The sequence below is a fragment of the Mus caroli genome, chromosome 4 (genome assembly GCF_900094665.2).
Source record: "Mus caroli chromosome 4, CAROLI_EIJ_v1.1, whole genome shotgun sequence".
NCBI lineage: Eukaryota > Metazoa > Chordata > Mammalia > Rodentia > Muridae > Mus > Mus caroli.
This window is the reverse complement of record NC_034573.1, coordinates 75,679,356-75,701,170: the sequence shown is the minus strand read 5'-3', so window position 1 is coordinate 75,701,170 and position 21,815 is coordinate 75,679,356. Positions and strand designations below refer to the sequence as shown.

Genomic DNA, 21,815 nt, shown 5'->3' with positions numbered 1-21,815 from the left:
ATGTGGGTTTATGACCAACATTCTTTCATGCCCACTGACCTTTGGTCTCATGGGAAAACAAGAGTGGATAATCCCATCTTCAAAAGAGGAAGCTGAGTCAGGTTTAGAATCCAGACCTTCAGAGATCTGATCTGATACTTCCAGGACATTGGCAAAGGAGCTTCAGGAATGTGGTCAGTTTTTTCTTTCTTCTCTTGGATCTTCCAATGTAGGTAGACATTAGGACTTTGGTTGCACCTTATTGCCCATTTAAGGACCTTCTATGATATAACTGGAGAATGAGCCACTGACCCATTCTCAGGCTCTGTGGTGTTTTTGAATAAAAATGACCCTATTGGAATGGCACTATTAGGAGGTGTGTCCTTGTTGGAGTAGGTGTGTCCTTGTTGGAGTAGGTGTGGCTTTGTTGGAGGAAGTGTGCCACTGTTACTTCCTGCTGCTGTGGATTTAGAAGGAGAACTCTTGACTCCTCCTGCACTGTGTATGCCTGTATGCCACCATGCTTCCTGCCATGAGGATAATCAACTAAACCTCTGAACTCTAAACCAACCCCAGTTAAATGTTTATAAGAGTTGCCATGGTGGTTGCAGGGTCTCTTCACAGAAGTAAAGCCCTACCTAAGACAGGCTTTAGGTAAGAAGTTGTAGTCTTTATCTGACTTTTCCTGTTAAGATTAAGAACTTAACGAATGTGGGTGGTGATTAGTGTGTAAAAGTCAGCCTTAGTAACAACAAAAGGCAAAACAATAGCAACAAGCCAGGAAATTTATATTCTTGTCATATAAAATTCTGGGAAGATGTATGGTGACTGTTTTGTAGAAGGCCCCTTGGGAAGATGTATGGTGACTGTTTTGTAGATGCCCCAGGGGCCATCCATACTCACACAGTTCTGCCAGCCTGGGGCATCGTGTACTTGAGAATCTGCCCAAGTCTAGTCAGCAGGTCAGATGGAGGCAGGAATTAAAATGATAAGGGTCTATTACAACTAGCTTCAGCTGTTCAGCTGACACAACTCAGAGTTGTCTGGGAAGAGGAATTCTCAAATAGGGAACTGCTTCCATCAGACTAGTCTGGGAGCATGCCTGAGGGCGTTGCTTCCATCACACTGGCCTGGGAGCATGTCTGAGGGCATTTATTTATTAATGTAGGAGGGCCCATCACACTGTGCTCAGGGGAGCCTGGGCAGTATAAGACAGGGATTTGAGCAAGTCAGGGAAATAAGCCATCTAGCAGGGTCCCTCCCGGAGTCTGCTTCAGCTCCTGCCACTAGGTTCCTGTCCTGACTTTTCTTGATGACAACTTCAACCTGCAAGATCAAATAAACCTTCCTACCAAAGCTGCAAACTCAGATAGGACCTCTTAAAGAAAACTTCTCAGGATACCATGGGATACTTCTTTTAGCTATTAGAGTTTGGTCACATAGCCATATCTAACCGCAAGACAGTCTATGTTCTAGTGACCATGCGCCTATCTAAAGTTTCTGTTTCTATAGAAGAATATAGTGTTGGGTAGTATTAAGCAAATGGACTTAAATTTTTTTATTAATTTTTTTCAGAATTTCATACAATGTATTTTGATCATATTCATTTTAATCTCCCCTTAACTACTTTCAAATCTACTTCAACTTCTGTAACCCCCAACTTCATGTTTTGTTTTAATTTATATTACACACACACACACACACACACAGACACACACACAGAGCCTGCATGTATATATGTGTGCTGTGGAGGCCAGCAGAGGGAACCAGATTTCCTGGAAGTGGAGTCACAGACAGTTGTGACGGTTGTGCGTTACCCTGTGGGTGCTGAGACCTCAACTCTGGTCCTCTGAAAGGATAGCTCGTGCTCTTAGCCACTGACCATTTGTCTAGCCTCATGGTTTTTCCTGCAAATACCATCCCCCCCCCCCAATTCAAGAACCCATTGACTTCAGTTTGTGTTGCCCATATACTTCCAATGGAGTGTGGTCAACCTACTAGACACACCCTTAAACAAAACTGACTCTCACTCCCCTAGAAGCCATCAACTGCGCATAGCTTCTCAATTCAGGAATCATGAGCCCCTTTCCACTCCTTGCTAGAATGGTAACTGGCTTCATCTTGAACGGCTGTTATTACTTCATAAGTGCAGTGGTCCAGCCATGTTCAGAGACACTGTTTTGCTCTAAGCCTCAACTTCTACCTCTTACAATCTTTCTACTCCATCTTCCATGATGGTCCCTGAGCTTTGGGGAAGAGTGTGCTATAGGTATCTCATTTGTGGCTGAGAACCCTAGTCTCCAATTCTCTGTGCTTCTCAATGAGTTGTGAGTTTCTGCATTAACCATTGCCCACTATACAACCCCATGGGTACACAAGCACATGCACATGCATGAACATGCGTACACACACACACACACACACACACTCCTCTTCTCTGATGAGGTCTGAGAGCTCCACTAATCCTGCTACAGGGCTGACATGGAACTTCCCAAGCCATAGATGACAGTCTAGTCACAGATAGATACTGAACACATTATGGTTATCATAAGAGAAATGAAGAAAGTATTTGCTGTAGTCTCTTAAAATACACCATAAAATACAGCCATGTTTATTTGACTTTCTAAAGTTGTGGCTATAAAATAAAACTCCAAGCAGTTTTGTTTTATTTTGGCCTATCTTGCCTTTCTTATTAAGATGTTGCTAGCCCAAATGTAACATCATCAAACACAAGTTTGTGAAATATGGTGATACCCCTATGCTGGGGGAACATCAATTGAGAAAATGCCTTCATCAGATTGGCTTGTAGGCCTGTCTGTGTGTTTATTTTCTTGATCACTGATGTGGGAGGTCAAGTGCAGTGTGGTCCTGGGTGGTATATGAGAGCAAACTGGACAAACCAGGGGTAGCCAGCCAGTGCTAGCCAGTAAGCAACACTCTTGTTCTTCAGTTCCTGCCTTGACTCCCTCTGATGATAGACAGTGATTGAGAAGTAAGCCTAATAAACTCTTTCTTCCCCAAGTTGTTACTGGTCATGGTGCTTATGACAGCTATAGGCAGCAAACTAGTACAGGGCCTAAGAAAGCCTTATTTCTATATACAAGTGTGAATATATAGAGATGCAGCTTTTGTCTGTGTACGGCCACACAGCGATCCATGGTTGACTCTGTTCAGCCACTTCCTTGATGATGGCATTAGCTTTGTCTGGATCTTTGCCACTATAAGAGTGCTACATCTAGCTGCTTTGATTTCTGGGGCAAAGATTGCCAATTTGCTTAGGTATCACAGGATAGAGAGATTTAGAGTTCTTCATATATTTTCATGGGGAGCTGACTGGGAAAGGTTGGTTGGCTGCACAGTTACTTTTGCAAAGGTCTCAGAAAATGGCATTTTTCCAGAGCTAAAAATCCTAGTGTTGTAGATGTGTAGTTGGCCCCAAGATCATCTGACCTTTTCTGGTAACTTCTGGGAGCTGAATTTACTTGGTGTCTTGGGGTTTCTATCACGGATAAAACACCCTGACCTGAAGTAATCTGAGGAGGAAAGGTTTTGTTTCACCTTACAGTTTGTAGTTCATCATCCAAGGAAGTCAGGGCAGAAACTCAAGTCCATCGACCATGGAAGAATGCTGCTTACTGGCTTGCTTCCTCTCGCTTGCTCAGCCTACTTTCTTATACAACCCAGGACCTCTTGCCCAGGGAATGGCACCATCCACTGTGAGCTGTACCCTCCATGTCAATCATTAATTAAAAAAATGCCAGACAAGACTTGCCTAGGGGCCAGTCTGATGGAGGCACATTCACAATTGAGAGTCCCTCTTTTCAAGTGACTCTAGATTGTAGCAGGTTGACAAGAAAATTAGCAAGCCCACTTGGCTCTTGACCCATGATTGATAGTATTTTTCATGATGGTGGCTCTTCCCTCTTTTTTTTCCCTTTAAACAATGTCGTGCTTTGTAGACCGGGCTGTCCTGCTTTTGCCACCTGAGTTAAGGCATTAAAGGCTTGTTCCACCACAGTCAGAAAAAAAGTTTACAACATTTTTACCGATTAAACTATTGTTTGTATATAGGGAATTGCTTCTACAACTTATTTACTCATCTAAGAAACAGTTATGCATGTATCATATTTTGTTCTAGACACTGGGACAAACCTATAAACAACTTTCAAAAGTTCACCTTTTTTATGAAGGAAATAGCAAGGACTAACATACAAGTGAGTGGTTGGTTAGGTGGCCATTAGTTCTAAGGTTAAAAACATACAAGTGAGTGGTTGGTTAGGTGGCCATTAGTTCTAAGGTTAAAAACATACAAGTGAGTGGTTGGTTAGGTGGCCATTAGTTCTAAGGTTAAAGACAAATCAGAGAAACAGGGCGGGATTTTATGAGACAATTAAGTGTAGACACGTTGCAATTTTGATGTTTAACAGAAAGCTTGAAAGTGAGGAAGGAGACAGGGGCTTGTAGGGGTGAGGGTGTGCCGGTAGGGGTGGTATTCACTACAGAGGAACCGGCAGGCAGTCGGAGAAGCCTTTGTGGGAGAGAAAGGAGAGAGACCAATTGCAGAACAGCAGAGTGTGGGGACCTAAAATGGCAGAGGTCAGTAGGAATAATAGCAAGTGTTCTGCTTTTATTCAAGAAGCGAAACCATGGGACATTTTGAGCAGAGAAATTACACGGCATGCACAACTTTTTCTAGGAATCTCAGCCATGATACCAAGACATGTTCAAAGGGCTCGAACAGGAGGCTATCGCCTTGTGTAGCAGAGCTAATGGAGACGGACCAGGCTGATACACCCAAAGCAGGAAGCAGTGCTTGGCTTCTGGATATATTTTAAAGAAAGGCTATTGATTTTCTCTGAACAAATTACTGCAATCGTTGAAGCTTGAATCAATTCGTGTCTAGTGTCAGTTTCTGTTATTCTGGGTTCACTGGTGGTTTCACTGGCTTTTCTGCTATGGCTTCAGCTCACTGGGCTCTTGTCGAGTGGGGAGACTGACTTAAGCAAATCCACTTTGATGCTCATTCTGATTGGCTGCAGAACTTGTTTCCTAGTGGCAGAAGAACTCATATAGGCCTGCTGCTCCGAGGTCAGGGGGAGAGCCTGAAGCTTTGCTTGAGACAGTCTTCTGTAACAGGTCACATAATCAATCGCCCATCACCTTCACCTGATCCTGTTCTGGCACTCAGAGGAAAAGCCCTTTCAGATACCGGAAGGCTAGAATTATTGCTTTTGCCCTGGGACCTGCCTAGCATGAAGAACAAACTCGAACCAGCAGGCTTTTGCCTGGATATTAAGAGTGACGCAACAGAGAAGCAGCCAAACCGTTGGAGTTGCCATTCATTAACTTAGCCAGAACTGAGACAACCAGGAGAGTTATATGGCTACTTAGGGAAGGAGATGCTCGCTATGTACTTAGGTGGGGATGATGCTGAGGGTAAGAATGGGGGGTGGGGTGGGGGATGCTCATTAACATGTAAATGGTATTCAGTTCCAAAAAAATATCCCTGGGGATAGAGGAAAGACACAAATAGGACCAAGGAATGAACCGTAGTGTCCAATATTACAACGTCAGATGGGGGCTGAAGAGACAGCTCGGAGAGCAAAGGCTAGCCTGAGGACCTAAGTTTGATCCAAGGCACTCCACGGTGGAAGGACAGAACCAAGCCCCAAGGTGTGCTCTGACTACACACCCACACATATACAATTAAACACACAAATAAATTTAAGTGTGTTTTTAAAAAATGCAGAGTTGTGTAGAAAGAGGCAATGAAGGGGCCTGGACAGGAGTGCTGTGTTGGTGGTGGTAGTGGAGGGGGGCGGGGGCGGGCTTGCAGCTTTTACATGTTGACTGAGCTAGCCCAAATCCCAGATTTTTCTCCTCCACCCCTCACTTCTCTCTCTGGCTGGTTTTCTTTTTTTGTGAGATTTTGGAGGACAAATGGAAATGGTATAAAAGATTTGACTTTGTTGTGAAAAATTCCACAACCAAATTTGCATTTTTACACAAATAAGCCAATTCAGCTTGAGTGTGGACAGCACGGTCAGTGGGAGTCTGTGAACAGCTTTATTTTAGGACTGACATCATTAAAAACAGGCTGATCTGTAAAGCTTCCACCCCCTCAGGTGACACAGGACAGATGGCATCTGTGAAAGGTTTCAAACCATGATGTGGGACAGATTCCCTTGAATGCATCAGAGGTGGACCCTACAAGACATTTGTAAAATCAGCACCAACACATTTCTTTATCAATCAAAGGCATGATCTAATGCAGCTAATGTCTTGAAACCATTTCATTTAAAGCATCTGTGGTAAAGATAACGAGAAACGAGGTAATTTTTAAAAAGGGAAGAAAAAAGCCTGCTGTTTGGAGAAACGCTCGCTCTCTGGGCCCAGTGTGCTCAGTGTCTTAGCAAATTCTGTCCCAAGATGAGGATGGGGCTTTCGTTCTGCCTTTCCACAACTCTGCATTCCCGAGGTATTACTGCCATGCTTCCTACCAGCCCCCATGCTTCTCCCAGATTCCTTGCTGTGCACGGACATCTCTCCCGTTCCTTATGCAGAACCCGTGGGCCATCTGCAACATTGTCAACAGGCTGAGTTCTTCCACCGTGGTTATGTCTCTTTAGACTTCTCTCACAGATTATAAGAAAACTACTTGTCAAATCATTCTGAGTTTTTACGACGAGGGTTTTTTTTTTTTTTTTTTCTGTCACAAGAGGTGACCTAAACTTCTTAGCCATTGCATCCATGTTTGCAAAATAGTATTTATTTCCACTTCCTTGAGGTGCTCACCAAAGCCTTTGCTGCCAGTAGCTGCTGGGTTTCTAGGGCGTCTAGGGATGGCCATGGAAGGTATGAGCCGGTATATGAAGCATGCAGGACTGGGAGCGATACGGAGGGAAGGAGTGGCGTGGACATTTTGTGTACACCCAGTGACAAGTCTTTTCTGTCCACTTTCTTATTCCCCAGTTCCTCTGTAGGAAAAGATTGAAATTATAACGAGGTAAGCTTTGCAGGCACTAGCTCCACCACTGAGCCACCACGTGCTTGGCTTGGTGTGAAGCTTTGCTATGGGCATAGGGCATGGCCACTGGTCATCTAAGCATACCCTGGATTTAGAGATACGTTGTAACACATCGATTTTAAAGGCTTCTCAGTTCTTATAGAATAGAAAAGAAAATAACCATGATATTGTGGGAAAAAAAACCCTCCATCTGAGTCAATCAAGTACACTATGAAGAGTAAGCCTTGAAGATGAGGATGTAATGTGTGCTCCTACAGTGAGCTGCGCACTTTGAGTGGTACCACTCTCTTCACAGTTCCTTCTGTGTTTAAACAATACTTGAATGCTTATTTAGAAAAAAAAAACACTTCCACCAGTTTCCACTGAAAGGTCTCTTAGGTGACCTCGTTACCCATCTGGGGTCATTGGACCAACTATTAGGCATACTTCTTAGCCGGCTTCTATTCATTCTTAATTACCCTGTGCTCTAAAAACCATGTACAAATAATGCTATCAGATTTCTGACCCAAGTTACAGTGTGACCCTCACTTAGCAAATAGGGAAATGAAAGTAAGGAGCGCACCACTCGCACTGAGCAGGGAGGACCTGCCTCTGCTGGAGCAATCAGGCAGGGAATCCTGCAGGACCACACAGTTGGCATCCCCGTTGAGGTTCACTGCATCCGGAAGCAACGGCTACAAGCAGAGTAATGAAATGGCTTCCTTGCCCTTTGGATGGGCCTGAAGGTCAAGTTCGTTTATTTGCTTTTAATTTAGCTGAAATTATAGGCCACCTGAAAGACCCTTTTGTTAGGAACAGTTCTTAAAATAGCTGCACAAACCTTTGGTCCCTCTCATTTTCCTCCAACCTTTTCTGTTTGCAGGATTAGGAAGGCACTTGGGAGGCACATTAATCTTGCCAGCGTTGTCAGGAATGATCAGCGAGTTTTATTAAAAAGCCCCGATTGCCTGAAAGGCCTCCTTGTCTGAATCTGAATGGAAGGAGCATGTTAAGATCTTGGGGCACGCTGTCAGGACCCCTAGTATTGCCCCCTGGACCTCAAGCTGACACTTGGGGAAGAAGTGCAGGAAGCTTGCTTTGTTGAACAGACTGTGCCCGTGGACAGAGCTGGCCCTGGCATCATGCACTCTCCAGGCTACACTGGGCCCAAGGCTCAGTTGTTCTTGCTGCTCCAGCTGCTTCTGCTGCACCTGGACCGGGCCAGTGCCACCTTCATCAGCATCAACCGGGGCCTGAGGGTGATGAAGGGTAGTTCTGCCTTCCTGTCTGGAGATCACCTGAGGTTTGCGGTCCCTAAAGAAAAGGATGCCTGCAGAGTGGAGGTGGTGATGAATGAGCCCATAACCCAGAGGGTTGGGAAACTCACTCCACAGGTAGGTTACATTTTGTTTTTGTTCAGACATGTATGTGTGTGTCTGTACAGTGTGGGAAGGCAGAGGGAATTGGTAAAGGCTCTCTTAAGCCATCGTTACAAGTTTGTAGCATATTTGAAACTAAGGCATTGAAAGGCACAGGCATGGGATCCTATTGCTTTTGTCAAAGAGGTGGAGCACGTTTTTGAATACTTTTAAAATTATATTTATTATGTGTGTCTGGACGTGGGCATGCCACAGCAGGCTTGTGGAGGCTAAAGAACAACATTCAGGTGTTGTTTCTCTCCTTGAACCTTGGGGAGTGAACAGGTCATTGGTCTTGGTGGCAAATGCCTTTACCCTCTGAGTTATCTTGCTAGCCCTGTTTTTGAATATTCTTGACCAGATTCAGATAATAAGCCACTGACTTGGTTTAATCTGATTTATATTAACATATTACAGGAAGTAAGGGTAAAACTCATACAGGTGTGTACACATTTTCTTAACAATGCACTGCTTTTAAGAAACCTTTCATTGCAGTGTCTTGTCTCATTCAGAGGATTTCCATGTCTTACCAGGTGCCTTGACCTACACGAGTAGCCCTTAATCCGGTTAGGAAAAAAAAAAGATGTAAGAAAAATCACATGTCTCCTGGTCTTTCATTTTAGGGTAGGGGGAGAGAAAGGGGAGAGAGAAGTGGGGAAAAGAGGAAGATCGAGAAAGAGAAGGATATTGAGAGAGACAGAGACAGGGACAGAGACAGAGAGACTTAGTGAGCAGTCCCTTGGAGGGCATGCTGTGCCCAGCCTTACAAAGTTATTCTCTCACACATTGCAAGAGAAGTATCTCAGAGAAGGTAGCATGGCTACTAGGATGATTTCATAATCAGGTTCAATTAGTTTTGAGATATTTTTAGGTCATATGCAGACCCCAGAATGACAAAGGTAAATCATGATGACATATGTGTGTGTGTGCATGTGCACATATGTGCATGATGACATATATGAATATATATGAATGTGTGCATGCATATATGTGTGCATATATGTATGTGGCCATATATACTATACACACACACACACACACACACATATATATATATATATACATACATACATACATACATACATACATATATATGATTATCACAGACATAAGACCTCCAAGTCATCTCTGCATCTCTGATTTTAAGGCAAAATTATAGTTATTAGGAAGATATTATGCAACAGAGACAACAAATACCCAACCAGATTTGGAGTTTTTTTTGACTGTTTAGAAAACCTCCAAGTGTTCTTGTCATCTGTTTGCTGATTATTTGAAAAAAACAAAACAAAACAAAACGTCCAATGTGGTACTGGATGTGTGTGTGTGTGTGTTTCTAGAGTAAATATGACAGAGGAAATGGATTTGCAGCATTTCAAGTGGACATGTTATCAGTATATTCTAGAATTTATTTCTCTAAGCTTCATTACTGGCTTACTGTGTGTCATAGATATGTTGATAGAAACATTATTTCTTTCTAGATTTTTTTTTCTAATTTTAAATTCTGATAATTTTTAGAAAATAAATAAAATTCTCAGGTAAAGTCTGGTTTGAGGAGAATTTATGCTTGATTTTAGAGCTAGAGCGGTTCAGCCCTTCCCAGAATTCTCTATTAAGAATTTTTGAATTAAGCATGGTTAAGTACATAAGTGTACATGTATACCCCCCTCCACAGCTAAATAAACACTATTCCTTACTAGAGATTAACAGTAAGCTTCGAGCTAGGCTTATGTGAACCCATTCCTAGCAAGACTATTGTATTAGCAACACCCTGCTGTGTAATGAACAGTTTTGTGGGATTTGCACAGAAATGCTTTGTTTAACATCTGTTCAATTAGTGTTTTCATTTCATTACTGAAGTTTGTCTTAGAACCAACAGGTTCATTCCCATTGCATATCTGGAAGCCACTTGCGTGGGTTCATGCTAGTGCCTTCTGTCTCTATAGTCTCCTGGATAGCCATTTAGCCGTTTAGGTTAATGGCAGTGTGCTGTCTCAGATTCCAGGGCAAGACTTCCCCACTCCCCGGCACTCCACACCTGGACCAAGGCAAAACATTTTCAGGGTGGAAAATCACCTTGGTTTAGTGCTGAGCTTGCTGTTTTTGAATCTGAAATACAGCATTAAGAAAACATCTCTAGTTTGAACCACTTCGTTGTCATTAAAGTGAGTAATGAGTCAGGAATGTGTGACAATTTAATTATAAATTGTAATTGAAAAGCAGTTGAAGTGGAAAAAACCAAAGCTAGACAGTAATTAGAAAAGGATTTAGCTCTCCTTTGTTTTAGTTAGTAAATTTATGGTCAATCATGGTTGTCGCCTTTTATAAAAGGAAAACATATTAGGAAACACGGAACAGATGTTTCTTTTAACAAAGCAGATTGTCTCTTTATTGCCTCGGCTATTTGTCAGTGATATGGGAAGGGCTTCCCTTTATCTTCTCTCTGCTTGTCAATTCAAAAGAGGAATAGAAATTCATTCTTACTAGTGAGAATGTTGTCCCAGGGTGGTTATATCGTCTGGAAATCTTTGAGGCTGTAAAAGGTACTAAGAACACCATTGCAGTAATGCAATGGATGTGTGGAGGCACGGATGCATGGGTGCATGGATGCATGGATGGATGCATGGATGCAGGCAAGGATGTTTCTCTGGACTTTGCCACCTCCACCAAGGCAGTGGGAGGATCAGAAGTTTTAAAAACACAAGACAATGAAACAGAAAGCCAGGGTCCTAATATAAAATAGTCATTTCTTTAATGACTGTTTATGAGGTGGTAAGGTTAATTGTTACTGCATTTAAGGAGAGCAGATTTTCTTTGAATCGTATCTGCCATTTGTTTTTTCTCCCCCATAACCATCAAAGTTGTCATTTGCAAGCGTGTGAGAGACAACTGCATATCTTCTTTGTCACTCATCAACTCAACAGCACACACCCACTGTGTCTCCATCTTTGAACATAAAGAATTTATTGGAAAAAGAAAGACAGAACAAAACCACACAGAACAATGTGTTTGTGTGTGGGTAAATGTGTTGTCCAGACACCCAGAAAGACCTCTTTAATTCAATTGCTATATGCTCCTGAAAAGGATAAATAGTCTTTTTGATAAACAGCAGATTTTTATAAAGCATTATAATTTATAGACATCTATTTATTTAGAGGTGTAGCATTCCTTAATTTGCTTATTTGGATTGTTATAAGTTAGACATCAACCAAACAAGATACAACTATAAACAAGATGGCGCATGGGTAGGAAAGAAGGGGTCGATGGTGGTAGAAAGATACTTGTACCCACATCACTCATAGAACATAGGCACCTCCCACCCGACTCCCACTCTCCATGCTTTTCTTTTTGAGACAGAGTCTCACTAAACAGCCCAGGCTGGTGGTATGAACAAGAGTCTTGGAAAGAAACTGTATCTGTGAAGACTGATTGACTAGTTAAAGCTTCAGCGGTGTGGAGGGGTTGGATGTTGTCGGTCCAGAGATTAAATCGCCATTCCTTGCCCGCCTCCCTGTGGGAACTAGCAACCTGTGACTAATAGAAAAAAAAATCTTTCGAAATCTGTCGACTTAGCAGACCACTGGCTTTACCAACCCCAAAGCTATGGCTGTCGTCAGATAACATCTGAGGCTAAAACCAAGCAAACAGCCTTCTGCCATCTTGCTATAACCAACCCTCTGATGTAGCACCAATGTCTTTTAAACTTGTCTTGACTGAACGGCTTTTTTGTTCTGTAAAATGATGAAACTCCATAAAACTGCTCCCGTGGAGGAACATGGGCTTTAGAATAACTCAAGTCTGTGTTACCAAGCCACAGTCACTCACAATGGCTCCGGAATAAAAGATCCTCATTCCCTTTAATGAGCTCTGGTTTGTTTCTTCTGTACTGACACTTGCCTTGAACTCACTATGTAGTCCAAGCTGAGTTTGAACTCTTGAAGATCTTCCTGCATCTTCTTTCCAAGTGCTGGGATTGCATGTGTGTGTCACCACCAGCAGCTAGCACGTCGTGTTCTGGAAGGACTAGAAAGCTGGAGGAATAAAACCTTGCCCTGGCTTTCTCATAGACATGTCTTTGTTCCTGTGACCTAGGTCTTTGATTGCCATTTTCTTCCCAACGAAGTGAAGTATGTTCACAATGGATGCCCAATTCTGGACGAAGACTCTGTGAAGCTTAGACTTTACAGGTGAGTGGCATAGAACCCTTTCTTATGATTTATTTTATTTCTGCCAGATAGTTATGCTGTGTACTCCGTGGGCATTTCCTACCACTACATGTTTTCCTGTAGGAGTCACTGTAATCTAGTAAAAAAAGTACTCAGCAGCAGTTGGAGATCCGAGTGGGTGAGGCAGCCATTGCAGCCAGTGTCGGATTCTTTCGTCTCTTCCTCCTTGGAGCCTTTCTACAGATTATTAACTACATTGTGTTTTCCTCCGGTCTTAGGCAGAGGTTTCTCTTACTGTAATCCATTGCTTAACCTTGAAAGTTCAACCCATTAATGGGGCAAAAGTCACAAATACAAGTTCCTTATGAAAATCTGATGGACACTTATTACAAGATTGGATGAATTTTTTTTCAGTTTGATTGCCAGATGCTTAGCTATAGGAAGCACGATATTTTTCACTTCTAGATGTCAAACAGTACAAGTATGTTTAAAGTCAATTATGAAATTAAACATAGGTTCATAATATAATCCTATAAAACACCTCCCATCTATATACATAAGTGAAAACCTATGCTTATATAAAAGCTTACACAAAATGCTAACCCTGAAACCTTATTCATAATAAATAAAATGCTGAATTAATTGAATTGATCAATGGTATAACCATGCAATGGGATATTATTCAGCCACAAAAACTAATGATGTCCTGACTTGTGCAACATAAACTAACTCTAAAAGCATTACATCAAATGAGAGCAGCCAGCCACAAAAAGAACTAGTATTATATGGTTCCACTTATATGAAATGTCTTAATAGGTAGTTAGTTTCATAGACACAGAAAGTGGATCAGTGGTTGCCAGAACCTGGAGGATGGGCAACTGGGGAATGATTACAGTTGCAACCACCAAACAAAAGTCACAAACAAAACGCTGTGCTCAAACAGTGGCATGACACCAAGGCATTTCCTGAGAAACTACAACATCAATGTGAACGTGGGTTTGATCTTTCCAAACTTTAGAGCCTAACCCAAATAAAGTTCAAAGAACTTGCCAGGAAAGGCTAGGGAAACGGATGAGTCCTCTCAGCTTCCAGACCCTCTGGCTTTCTAGCATGTAGGAAGGGTGGGAAGGGGCCTGTGCAAGGGAGGGTTAAAGGGGCTGGCATGCACTTGGTCTTAAGGACATTTGTAATAGGGCATTCAGAAAGACTAGAGGCAAGGGACCGGGGAGCAGTTTGTTTTCCTTGAATCTCCTCTTCAGCTTCTTTGTCAAGCTATCCAACTGTTCTGCACCTCAGTCTCCTCATTGGTGAGAGGGATGGACAATGCCTATTGCAGGGTCCAGTGATGTGGTGAAGGCCTTATTAACACAGCTGGACTACATTACAAACTCATCAGTTCAGAGTTGTGTTGCCAGGGCACACTCATTATTATCACCTTTCTCACTTCTACAGCATGATAACACGTCACCAGTCGCCTCTGAAAATGCCCAGAACATAAGTATTATGGCAATAACAAGTATTTATTCAGTTTACATGGCAAGTGCTGAGCTGGACATCCCAATAGGCATTTCTGAAGGAGAAAAGATCGTGACACTCAGTACTTCTTCAGTCCTAAGTTGAAACTCATCCCAGCCTTCATGCTCTTAAATTATGCATGTGCTAGAAGGGAGGTTCTGAGGTCTCAGCAGTCATTAGATATTAGGATGGATGGTGAATTTGAGAGCAGGGTTTGTAAGAGAGATGGGTAAGGAGGGAGTGGCAAAACAAAACAAAACAAAACACAAATCATTGGCACAAAGAAGATGAAGCCACGGGAACAAGGAGAGGCCAAAAATAGAGGAGAAAATGGAGCCAAATTCCATCTGAAGTACACATTTTGTCAAGGACAATTTTTGTTATTATTCTATTTTGGTTTTGATTTTCTTTGAAATAAGGTCTTGCTAAGTTGCCTGGGCTAGCCTCAAATGCAGTCTGTATCCCAGTCTTTTCTCAAACTGGTAATAAAACTGATCAGTGAGTTTTATTAAAAATCCAGGATTGCCTGAAAGGCCTCTTTTGTCTGAGCCTGAATGGAAGGGGCATGGGAAGGTGGTGGTGCTATGCTGTTAAGATCTTGGCTCTCGCCTCCCAGACTTTAAGCTAACACTCTGGGAAAAAGTGCTTCAGGTGGGATTAGAAGTATACATCACCACATCTGGCTCACGAGGGCAACTTTTTCAATAAGTGTACAAGTCTCCGAAGAATCTGAGCACCAATAAACCTGACCTTTATTCTGTTCTCTCTCCAGGTTTACTGAAACAGACACCTTTATGGAAACCTTTCTCCTGCGGGTTTATCTTGTGGAACCAGACTGTAACATCATCCGTATGAGCAGTAATGTTTTGGAAGTGACTGAATTCTATGGCTTATCGCAAGCCATTGATAAGAACCTGCTCCAATTTGATTATGGTAGGACTGCCAGCCTGGATTGCACCATCAGACTAGACCTACTGAGGACTCAGCTGCCAGCCCACGGCAAGCTGGTTGTGGTGAATCGTAAGTCAGAAGGGCCTCGGGGAGATCAGCCACACAGCTTTTTCTCTGAGACAGGTAGGTATAGGTAACCTCTTAGTAGTTGAGGTTACTAAAACTGAACAAAATGTCTAAATTCTCATCTTTCTATCGACAAAGACAGAGTTCTGCTTAACAAATATAGTTTTTAGCTTGTTGAAAACTCTAAGCTATAGGGTTAGTGAGGTAGTTCAGTGGTAAGGCACTTGTTACCACGCCTGACCTGAGTTCAATGCCTGTAACCTACATGGTATAAGAAGTGAGCCTACTCCTCCAAATTGTCCTCTGACCTCCAAACTCATACTGAGGCACAAGTTCTTTTGGACACATGCACACACAGAGACACAGATGCACATGCACATGCACACACACAGGCTAGTGGGATGGTTCACTTGGTGGGGGCACTGGCCTCCAAACTGGATGGCCTGTATTTGACCATCAGGCCTACATGGTGGAGGGGGAAAAAAAACCCTAATTTCCAAAAATCAAATAAAATGAAAATGAAACTAAAAATGCATTAAAACAAAACAAAAGAAAAGAAAAATATAGATTAGTTAAGGCTGTGGATTTGGAATCAGAATCAGAAACATCTGGGGCTGAAGTTTATATTTTCCTTTATTAGTTTAGCTATCAGTGGTTTTAGCCTCTGTTAGATGGGAAAAGAGAGTAGCTTTTCTATAGGGCTGGGTAAAGAGGGAGTAAGGACACAATGTGCTTAGTACAGGTCTGGCCTGTTATAGTGCTCATGGGTTTCCATCTATGATTATAGCAACGGACAGCAGTGGGGACACTAGTGTGCTCTTTTCTGAGTAGTATTGGGTTGTATTCTAGTAAAGACTGTAGTTAGCTGCCAGGCATCCAGAACGTTGGCTGAAACGCCCCTTGTAGTATCCATTCAGTTACTATATTCTACAGCACTCCCCGTGGTAGACATATAAACTGTACATTTCGAACACTTGCTATCTGAGTAAGTAGTGTTCTAGTGATCATGGGAAGACCTAGAAATAGCCACAGTATTGCCTTGAATTTTGAACAAAAGCTTCCAGCTAAAGACAGCTGAAGTTGAACATCAGTCCATTTTGTTAGCGTAGCCACTCGGTTGAGGAGTAGAATACCTGTTTCTTCTAGTATGGAAATGAGACTCCCTGAGCACCACTCCTCAGCAACAGTGAAAATACAGCTGGGAGAGACAGGAGACAGACAGTCCTTCTTTTTTTTTTTTTTTGACAGGGTTTCTCTGTGTAGCCCTGGCTGTCCTGGAACTCACTCTGCAGACCAGGCTGGCCTCGAACTCAGAAATCCACCTGCCTCTGCCTCCCAAGTGCTGGGATTAAAGGTGTGTGCCACCACTGCCCAGTCAGAGTCTTTTAGGGATAGCTCTGTGTTCAAAAAGTCAGAACAAGCTTGTTTAAGGGGCAAGAGAAGGATTAAGGAAGCATTTGCTAAAGAGACCAACCAGGGGCAAGGAGGTGGGATTACTGTGGGTGGATAATCCCCATGAGGTTGTATAATGTAAACAGAAGCAGTGGCTGAGTTGTGAATGCCCACAATGAGCCACTGACATGTTTGTCAGAGGTATTCAAATACCACGGAGCCCCTCTTTAATACTTTTTCCCCCTCAGCCTAACTTTTGGTAGGTGAACCCTGATGAGACAACTGGTCAAATGGGTTTTGTTTTTGGTTTTTTAAGTAAAGAAGTTTATGACCTTTCAGAACAATGACAGTCTAGTGGGTGAATAATTGGATGGTGCATGTGCAAGTGGCCTGGGGCAGTGAGTGAGGACGTGTCCAAGGCAGGAAGATGCATTCTGAGTTTGTACAATCATTGTGTTCAAGCAGATGTCTTAACACAGTGCTGTGCTCTCCAGAGCTAGGGGCTGGACTGAAGTGTCCAGATGGAAGCTGTGCCCTGGAATCGAAGCAAGTGGCAAGTCTGAAAGTGAGCTGTGAGGAGTTTCTGCTGATGGGGTTTCACTACCAACACATGCAGCCCCCTTCACCCAACGTTGATTACATCCCCATTCAGTTGGATCTCACGGACAGAAGGAGCAAAACCGTATACAAGGTAAAGTTTGGAGTTGTGTGTTGGTGTCCTTACCTGGCTCGTTGTCAGAAAGTAGTTCTCTTGGGTGTCCATGCTGGTGTCTATGAAGAAGAGTTCTGTGCTGATGATGGCACAACTTCTGGCTTGTAGGTTGTGCCTAAATGTAGTGTGTAGTTTTACAAAACAAAACAAAAACAAAAACAACCCAAAAACTGAAAACCAAAACCAAGACAATAACCATGATCCACGCTGAGTCCAGCTAGGCACTGGCAACTGTGGTCTTGACAACCCCTGGGGCCAGCTTGCTGCCAAGTCACTCTCACTTCCCAGGCCATCCGTGTGGGTAGCCTGCAGAAAGTCGACCACAGATCCCCCTTAGCCTTTTAAACTGATAACACTAGAGACTTGTAATATACCAATCAGATTTATAACGGTAAATCTCCAACCCCCCCCAAAATGCCCTCGCAAAGACCACAAAACCCAACTGATAATAAATACAAGCTGCATGCCGACATTGGACAAATGTACCCTACACTGCTCTATTGCCCATCTCTGAAATCCCTGGCTACTTACGGCTCCTTCAGGCCACGTGGCCTCAGCTCATCTTCTTCTCCTTCTTCCATCTTCTTCTGTCCTCTGTCTTGTCTCTATCTGTCTCTCCTTCTTCCTTTTTCCCCTCTAAAACTTTCAGCTCCGCCCTTTTCTAGTATTCCCTCTTTCCTCCCTGACATCAAGGCATCTGCTCTGTAAGGCCACAGGGGACAGAGGGCAAGGCAGCCTAGTGTCTTGATTGCAGCAGACCAAGTCTTACTTGTGCTCATTCAGACTTTAGGACAGAGGGCTGAGGGGATGGTTTTCCAAAGGCTCCATCTGTCTTTGTCTTCATTTTCCTCACCCTCCTCCTCTGTGTCTTTTCACATTGAACCAATGATCAAAAGTGGATGAAACTTTATGGACTATTTTGAATGTTACTCCAGTGTTCACATATTCTACAGTTGGTTTGGGAGGCTGGGGAAACAGTGACCCTGCTGACACAGCCCATATTTATGCCAGTATGATACAATGCAGGGGACTGTGGGTAAGACCTCCACTGCTCTCTGCCTTCCCACTAGCATTTCTCCTAGTAAACCCAGGAATCGGTGATTCCCTAAAAATAATGAAAATGATGAAACAAGATCACAGAAGTTTGTAGTTGAGGTCTGGAAATGAAACTTGGAGGGAATCTTGCCTAATTGATCAGCTAAATGAGCCAGGAAGCTTTTCAAAGCTCAGGTTTCCCATCTGTCGTTAATAGTTATGGAAGCTGGTACCCAGATTACTTGGGTTCCTATATATGCTTTACCAGCCATCTGATTTTGGTCTTGATGTCTCACTTTCTTCATCTTAAATGAGGCCACTGGAACCTAACTCTAAGTAACTGAGGGGATTAAATGAGACACGCCTTATAAAGTTCTTGCTACAGAGCTTGGTACATGCTAAGCATGTGTAAATAGCTATGAATGGAAAGAACCTGTGGTCAACTAGGTTTGACATAATAGTAGGGGCCAGCCTCTTGTTTCACAGTGATGGCCTTGCTGTTTATGCATTCTTGTTTCATGGTTGACACATTCAAAACTGGTTTGTAGTTCACTAGCACATATTGTCTGGTTGGTTTGTCATGAAACCCTTTCATTATCAATGCCTTCATACCTCCACTTAAACATCTGATATTTTTCTTTCTGATTGATTTTTCATAATTGTCCCCTCACTGTGTTAAAGACTTTATTTTTGTTTCTAGGTCAGTTTCATTGTCTGTGTAAATGAGCCTTTTCGTTTTCTAAGCCTTAACCTACTACATAGTCATTTGACAAATCACAAAACAGATTCATTTATAGATAGGAAGACAGTGTGTTCATTGAGGAAAATATTAAAAACATGGGAATATAGGAAGAAAATAAAACTGATTTTATTGATAACCATTTGTCTTATACAGAGACACACAGTGGGGATGTGTGCCTCAGAGCTCATTTTGTTTCATGGCATCAATTCATCTGTGAAGTTTTCATTAATTAATTAATTAATTAATTAATTAATTAATTATAAGCCCTGGGTATTGCATGGAGACTCTCATGTATGCTAGGCAACTGCTGTACCCACTGAGTAACACCCCCAGGCCAATTTCTTCTATGCCTTTAAAGGACATTCTTTTCATCTTTGTCTTTGTAACACCTAAAGGTTAAGTTATATTTCACAGTGAAGTGCAAGAAATAGTTTTTCTCCATATAGCCAAAATTTGCAGAACTATTTGATAAAAATATGTACTTGTTTTGTTGAAAATCCTCCTGTTGTGTAAAAAGACCATAGGCCAACCTTCTGCTCTCTGGTTTCCTATTCTTCTTTCTTTGCTGGTACCATCCCATTCTAAATCCCTCCCCCACTCCCCTTGCTTCGTGACCCGATTCATGGCCTTCACACCCCTCATCCTTACAATTGTCTTGGCCATTCTTGACTAATTTGGGGTTCCAGATAAATAATCAAATAGGTGATTTTTAAACCTCTAGATTGTTTTAAACCAATGCTAGCTTCAAACTGAACATTCTTTGAGGAGGAGAGGGAGGAACTGGCATGTCAGAGCTTTGCCATGCTGAGTCTTCTTATTTAGAGTGAGCACCTCACTTCCCCCCGATAAATGCCATTGTACATGTGTACCGAAAGGAAACTTACTCCGTGTGAGTTGAGCACTTACTAAATCCAGTCCCTAGAAGTTCTTGTAGAACTACCAGGAACAGAATGATGTCTTTTCATTGGTTATTGATGATAAATAGGAGAGCAACTTTTTGGTGTAATTTTCTTTTATCTGGCTTCTTTCCTAAATTCAATTATTTTAAGAAATTTTCAATTCTCTGGGCTTCAAAGACCATAATTATATCTTCACTAATGATGATAATTTGGGCCTTTCTTTTTCTGTAATTATTCTCTTTACTTCTGCTCTCCTCCACACTGGTTTGACCAGAACAATACTAAATATAATGTTGCTTGTAGGCATTTTTTGTCTCGGGTAGTCTATCTATTTCAGCTGTACACATTGTCCTTTTCAAAGCTTCTCGCCTTGGTTCCAAAGATATGTAATGAATGTGGCCACTCTGGTCCCATTCTCCATCATAAACTTGGGCTACACTTTTACTTTCAATCTTCCTATGACTCCCAAGTCTCTTCTGTGAAGTCCATATAGCTAGGCATTTCCTCAAAATTTTAGGATTCTTCTTTTTTAATTAAGGAAATATAAATTATTTTATGGTAATAATGGATACATGTGGATTTTTTTCCCATTGCCTTATTCATGTGTTCATGTCAGTTACAAAGGAAATGTCTTCCTAGCATGTGCAAAGCCATGGATTTGATTCTCAGTAACACACACACACACACACACACACACACACTCCACATACATGTCTTACAGAATACAGTATAGTACAGTATATTTCATGAACTTGTTTTTGCCTATCTGAAAGTCCTTTCTTCCACTTCATGTTTTATTTAGTTTTACAACGTATTCCACAAGCTGTAAATAATCCCCCAGTGCCCTGGTGCTTTTCTAGCTCGCACACGGTGTGGATCTGATCCCCAGTACCGCAGGAAAGCAAGCTAATGCTCTTTAACCTATGTTAACATTATTTAAAGTCCAGAATTGCAAGGGGCTCTTTGGAGTCCTTCCTATGCTTGGTGAAGATTGGTCTGATCTATCATATCTTCTGGCTCTATGAACACCATTTCTTACATCATCTATCTTTTAAGTAAGTAAGTACTATATATGTTTGTATCTCTTTTTTGTTTTTTACATTTCAAAGAATACTTTTATTAAGATTTAATTCTACACTTAATTGCTTTCAATGTTCAGTCCTAGCCCTTAAAAACCACAATTTGTCTTTTCTGTTGTTTTCTAGTAACACATCATGGGCAGACACTTTGATCCCTGGGGTACCTCAGAATATTGCTCATCTTTGGCGCTATAGGGGAAAAGAGGGCTGTCTCCTTTGATTCACTTTTGAATGGCTCTTTATCCAGATGTTGCTGGCTAGTTTGTGAACCTTTGGGCTGGTGCTTTGGCTGGGGCAGTGAGAGGGGTGGGGTAGTGGGGAGAGAGGTCTTACTTGCTCAGGAATGGCTAGAATATGATTTCATGCTCTCTGAGCCTGGCAGATGTTTTAAGCTGCTTTGTTGTCTCAGGGGCAATTTCCTGGAAATTTCTCTGGAAAGTTCCAGCTCAGAGCCTATCCCTCTGTCTTAGAAGGGAGGGTTCAACCCTACCTAACTTGAGCCACCACCTGCAATAATTCTGCAGCCAGTAGAAGATGATTTATCTCTCCAGTTTAGTCAAGAATGGTCCTCTTAGGTCAGGATCCAGGATGACCCCACAGCAGTCCTCTGCACCAGGTGGCATGGGAACACTCACATGTCTCTTGCCAAAATACAGAAGGACAAGTTGAATCTAAGAATGTTCCTAACTCCTCAGTCTCAGGGTATTCCAACATTGAAGTGGAAATTCTGGACTCCCAAATATTAAATGAGGATTAGCCACCATTTTTCTACTTCTGATGATTTAGATTTCCTGGGGGTTGGCCCTAAAGCAGCCCTGTACATGCCCCACCTGTAAGGCTCTACCAGGAACATTCTCT

General features: G+C 42.3%; 1 protein-coding gene across 2 annotated transcripts in view; it reads left to right on the top strand.

Annotated features, from left to right (window-relative positions):
* The window catches only part of Frem1 (FRAS1 related extracellular matrix 1), a 150,134-nt gene that overhangs the window by 22,738 nt on the left and 105,581 nt on the right, over positions 1 to 21,815 (top strand). For both annotated transcript variants that reach the window (XM_021160224.2, XM_029476581.1), the window contains exons 2-5: positions 7,869 to 8,379; positions 12,493 to 12,587; positions 14,854 to 15,155; positions 16,985 to 17,181. In XM_021160224.2, the coding sequence (XP_021015883.1) occupies positions 8,128 to 8,379; positions 12,493 to 12,587; positions 14,854 to 15,155; positions 16,985 to 17,181 (846 nt within the window). In that variant the 5' untranslated portion in view covers positions 7,869 to 8,127. The remainder of the gene's footprint in view (positions 1 to 7,868; positions 8,380 to 12,492; positions 12,588 to 14,853; positions 15,156 to 16,984; positions 17,182 to 21,815) is intronic.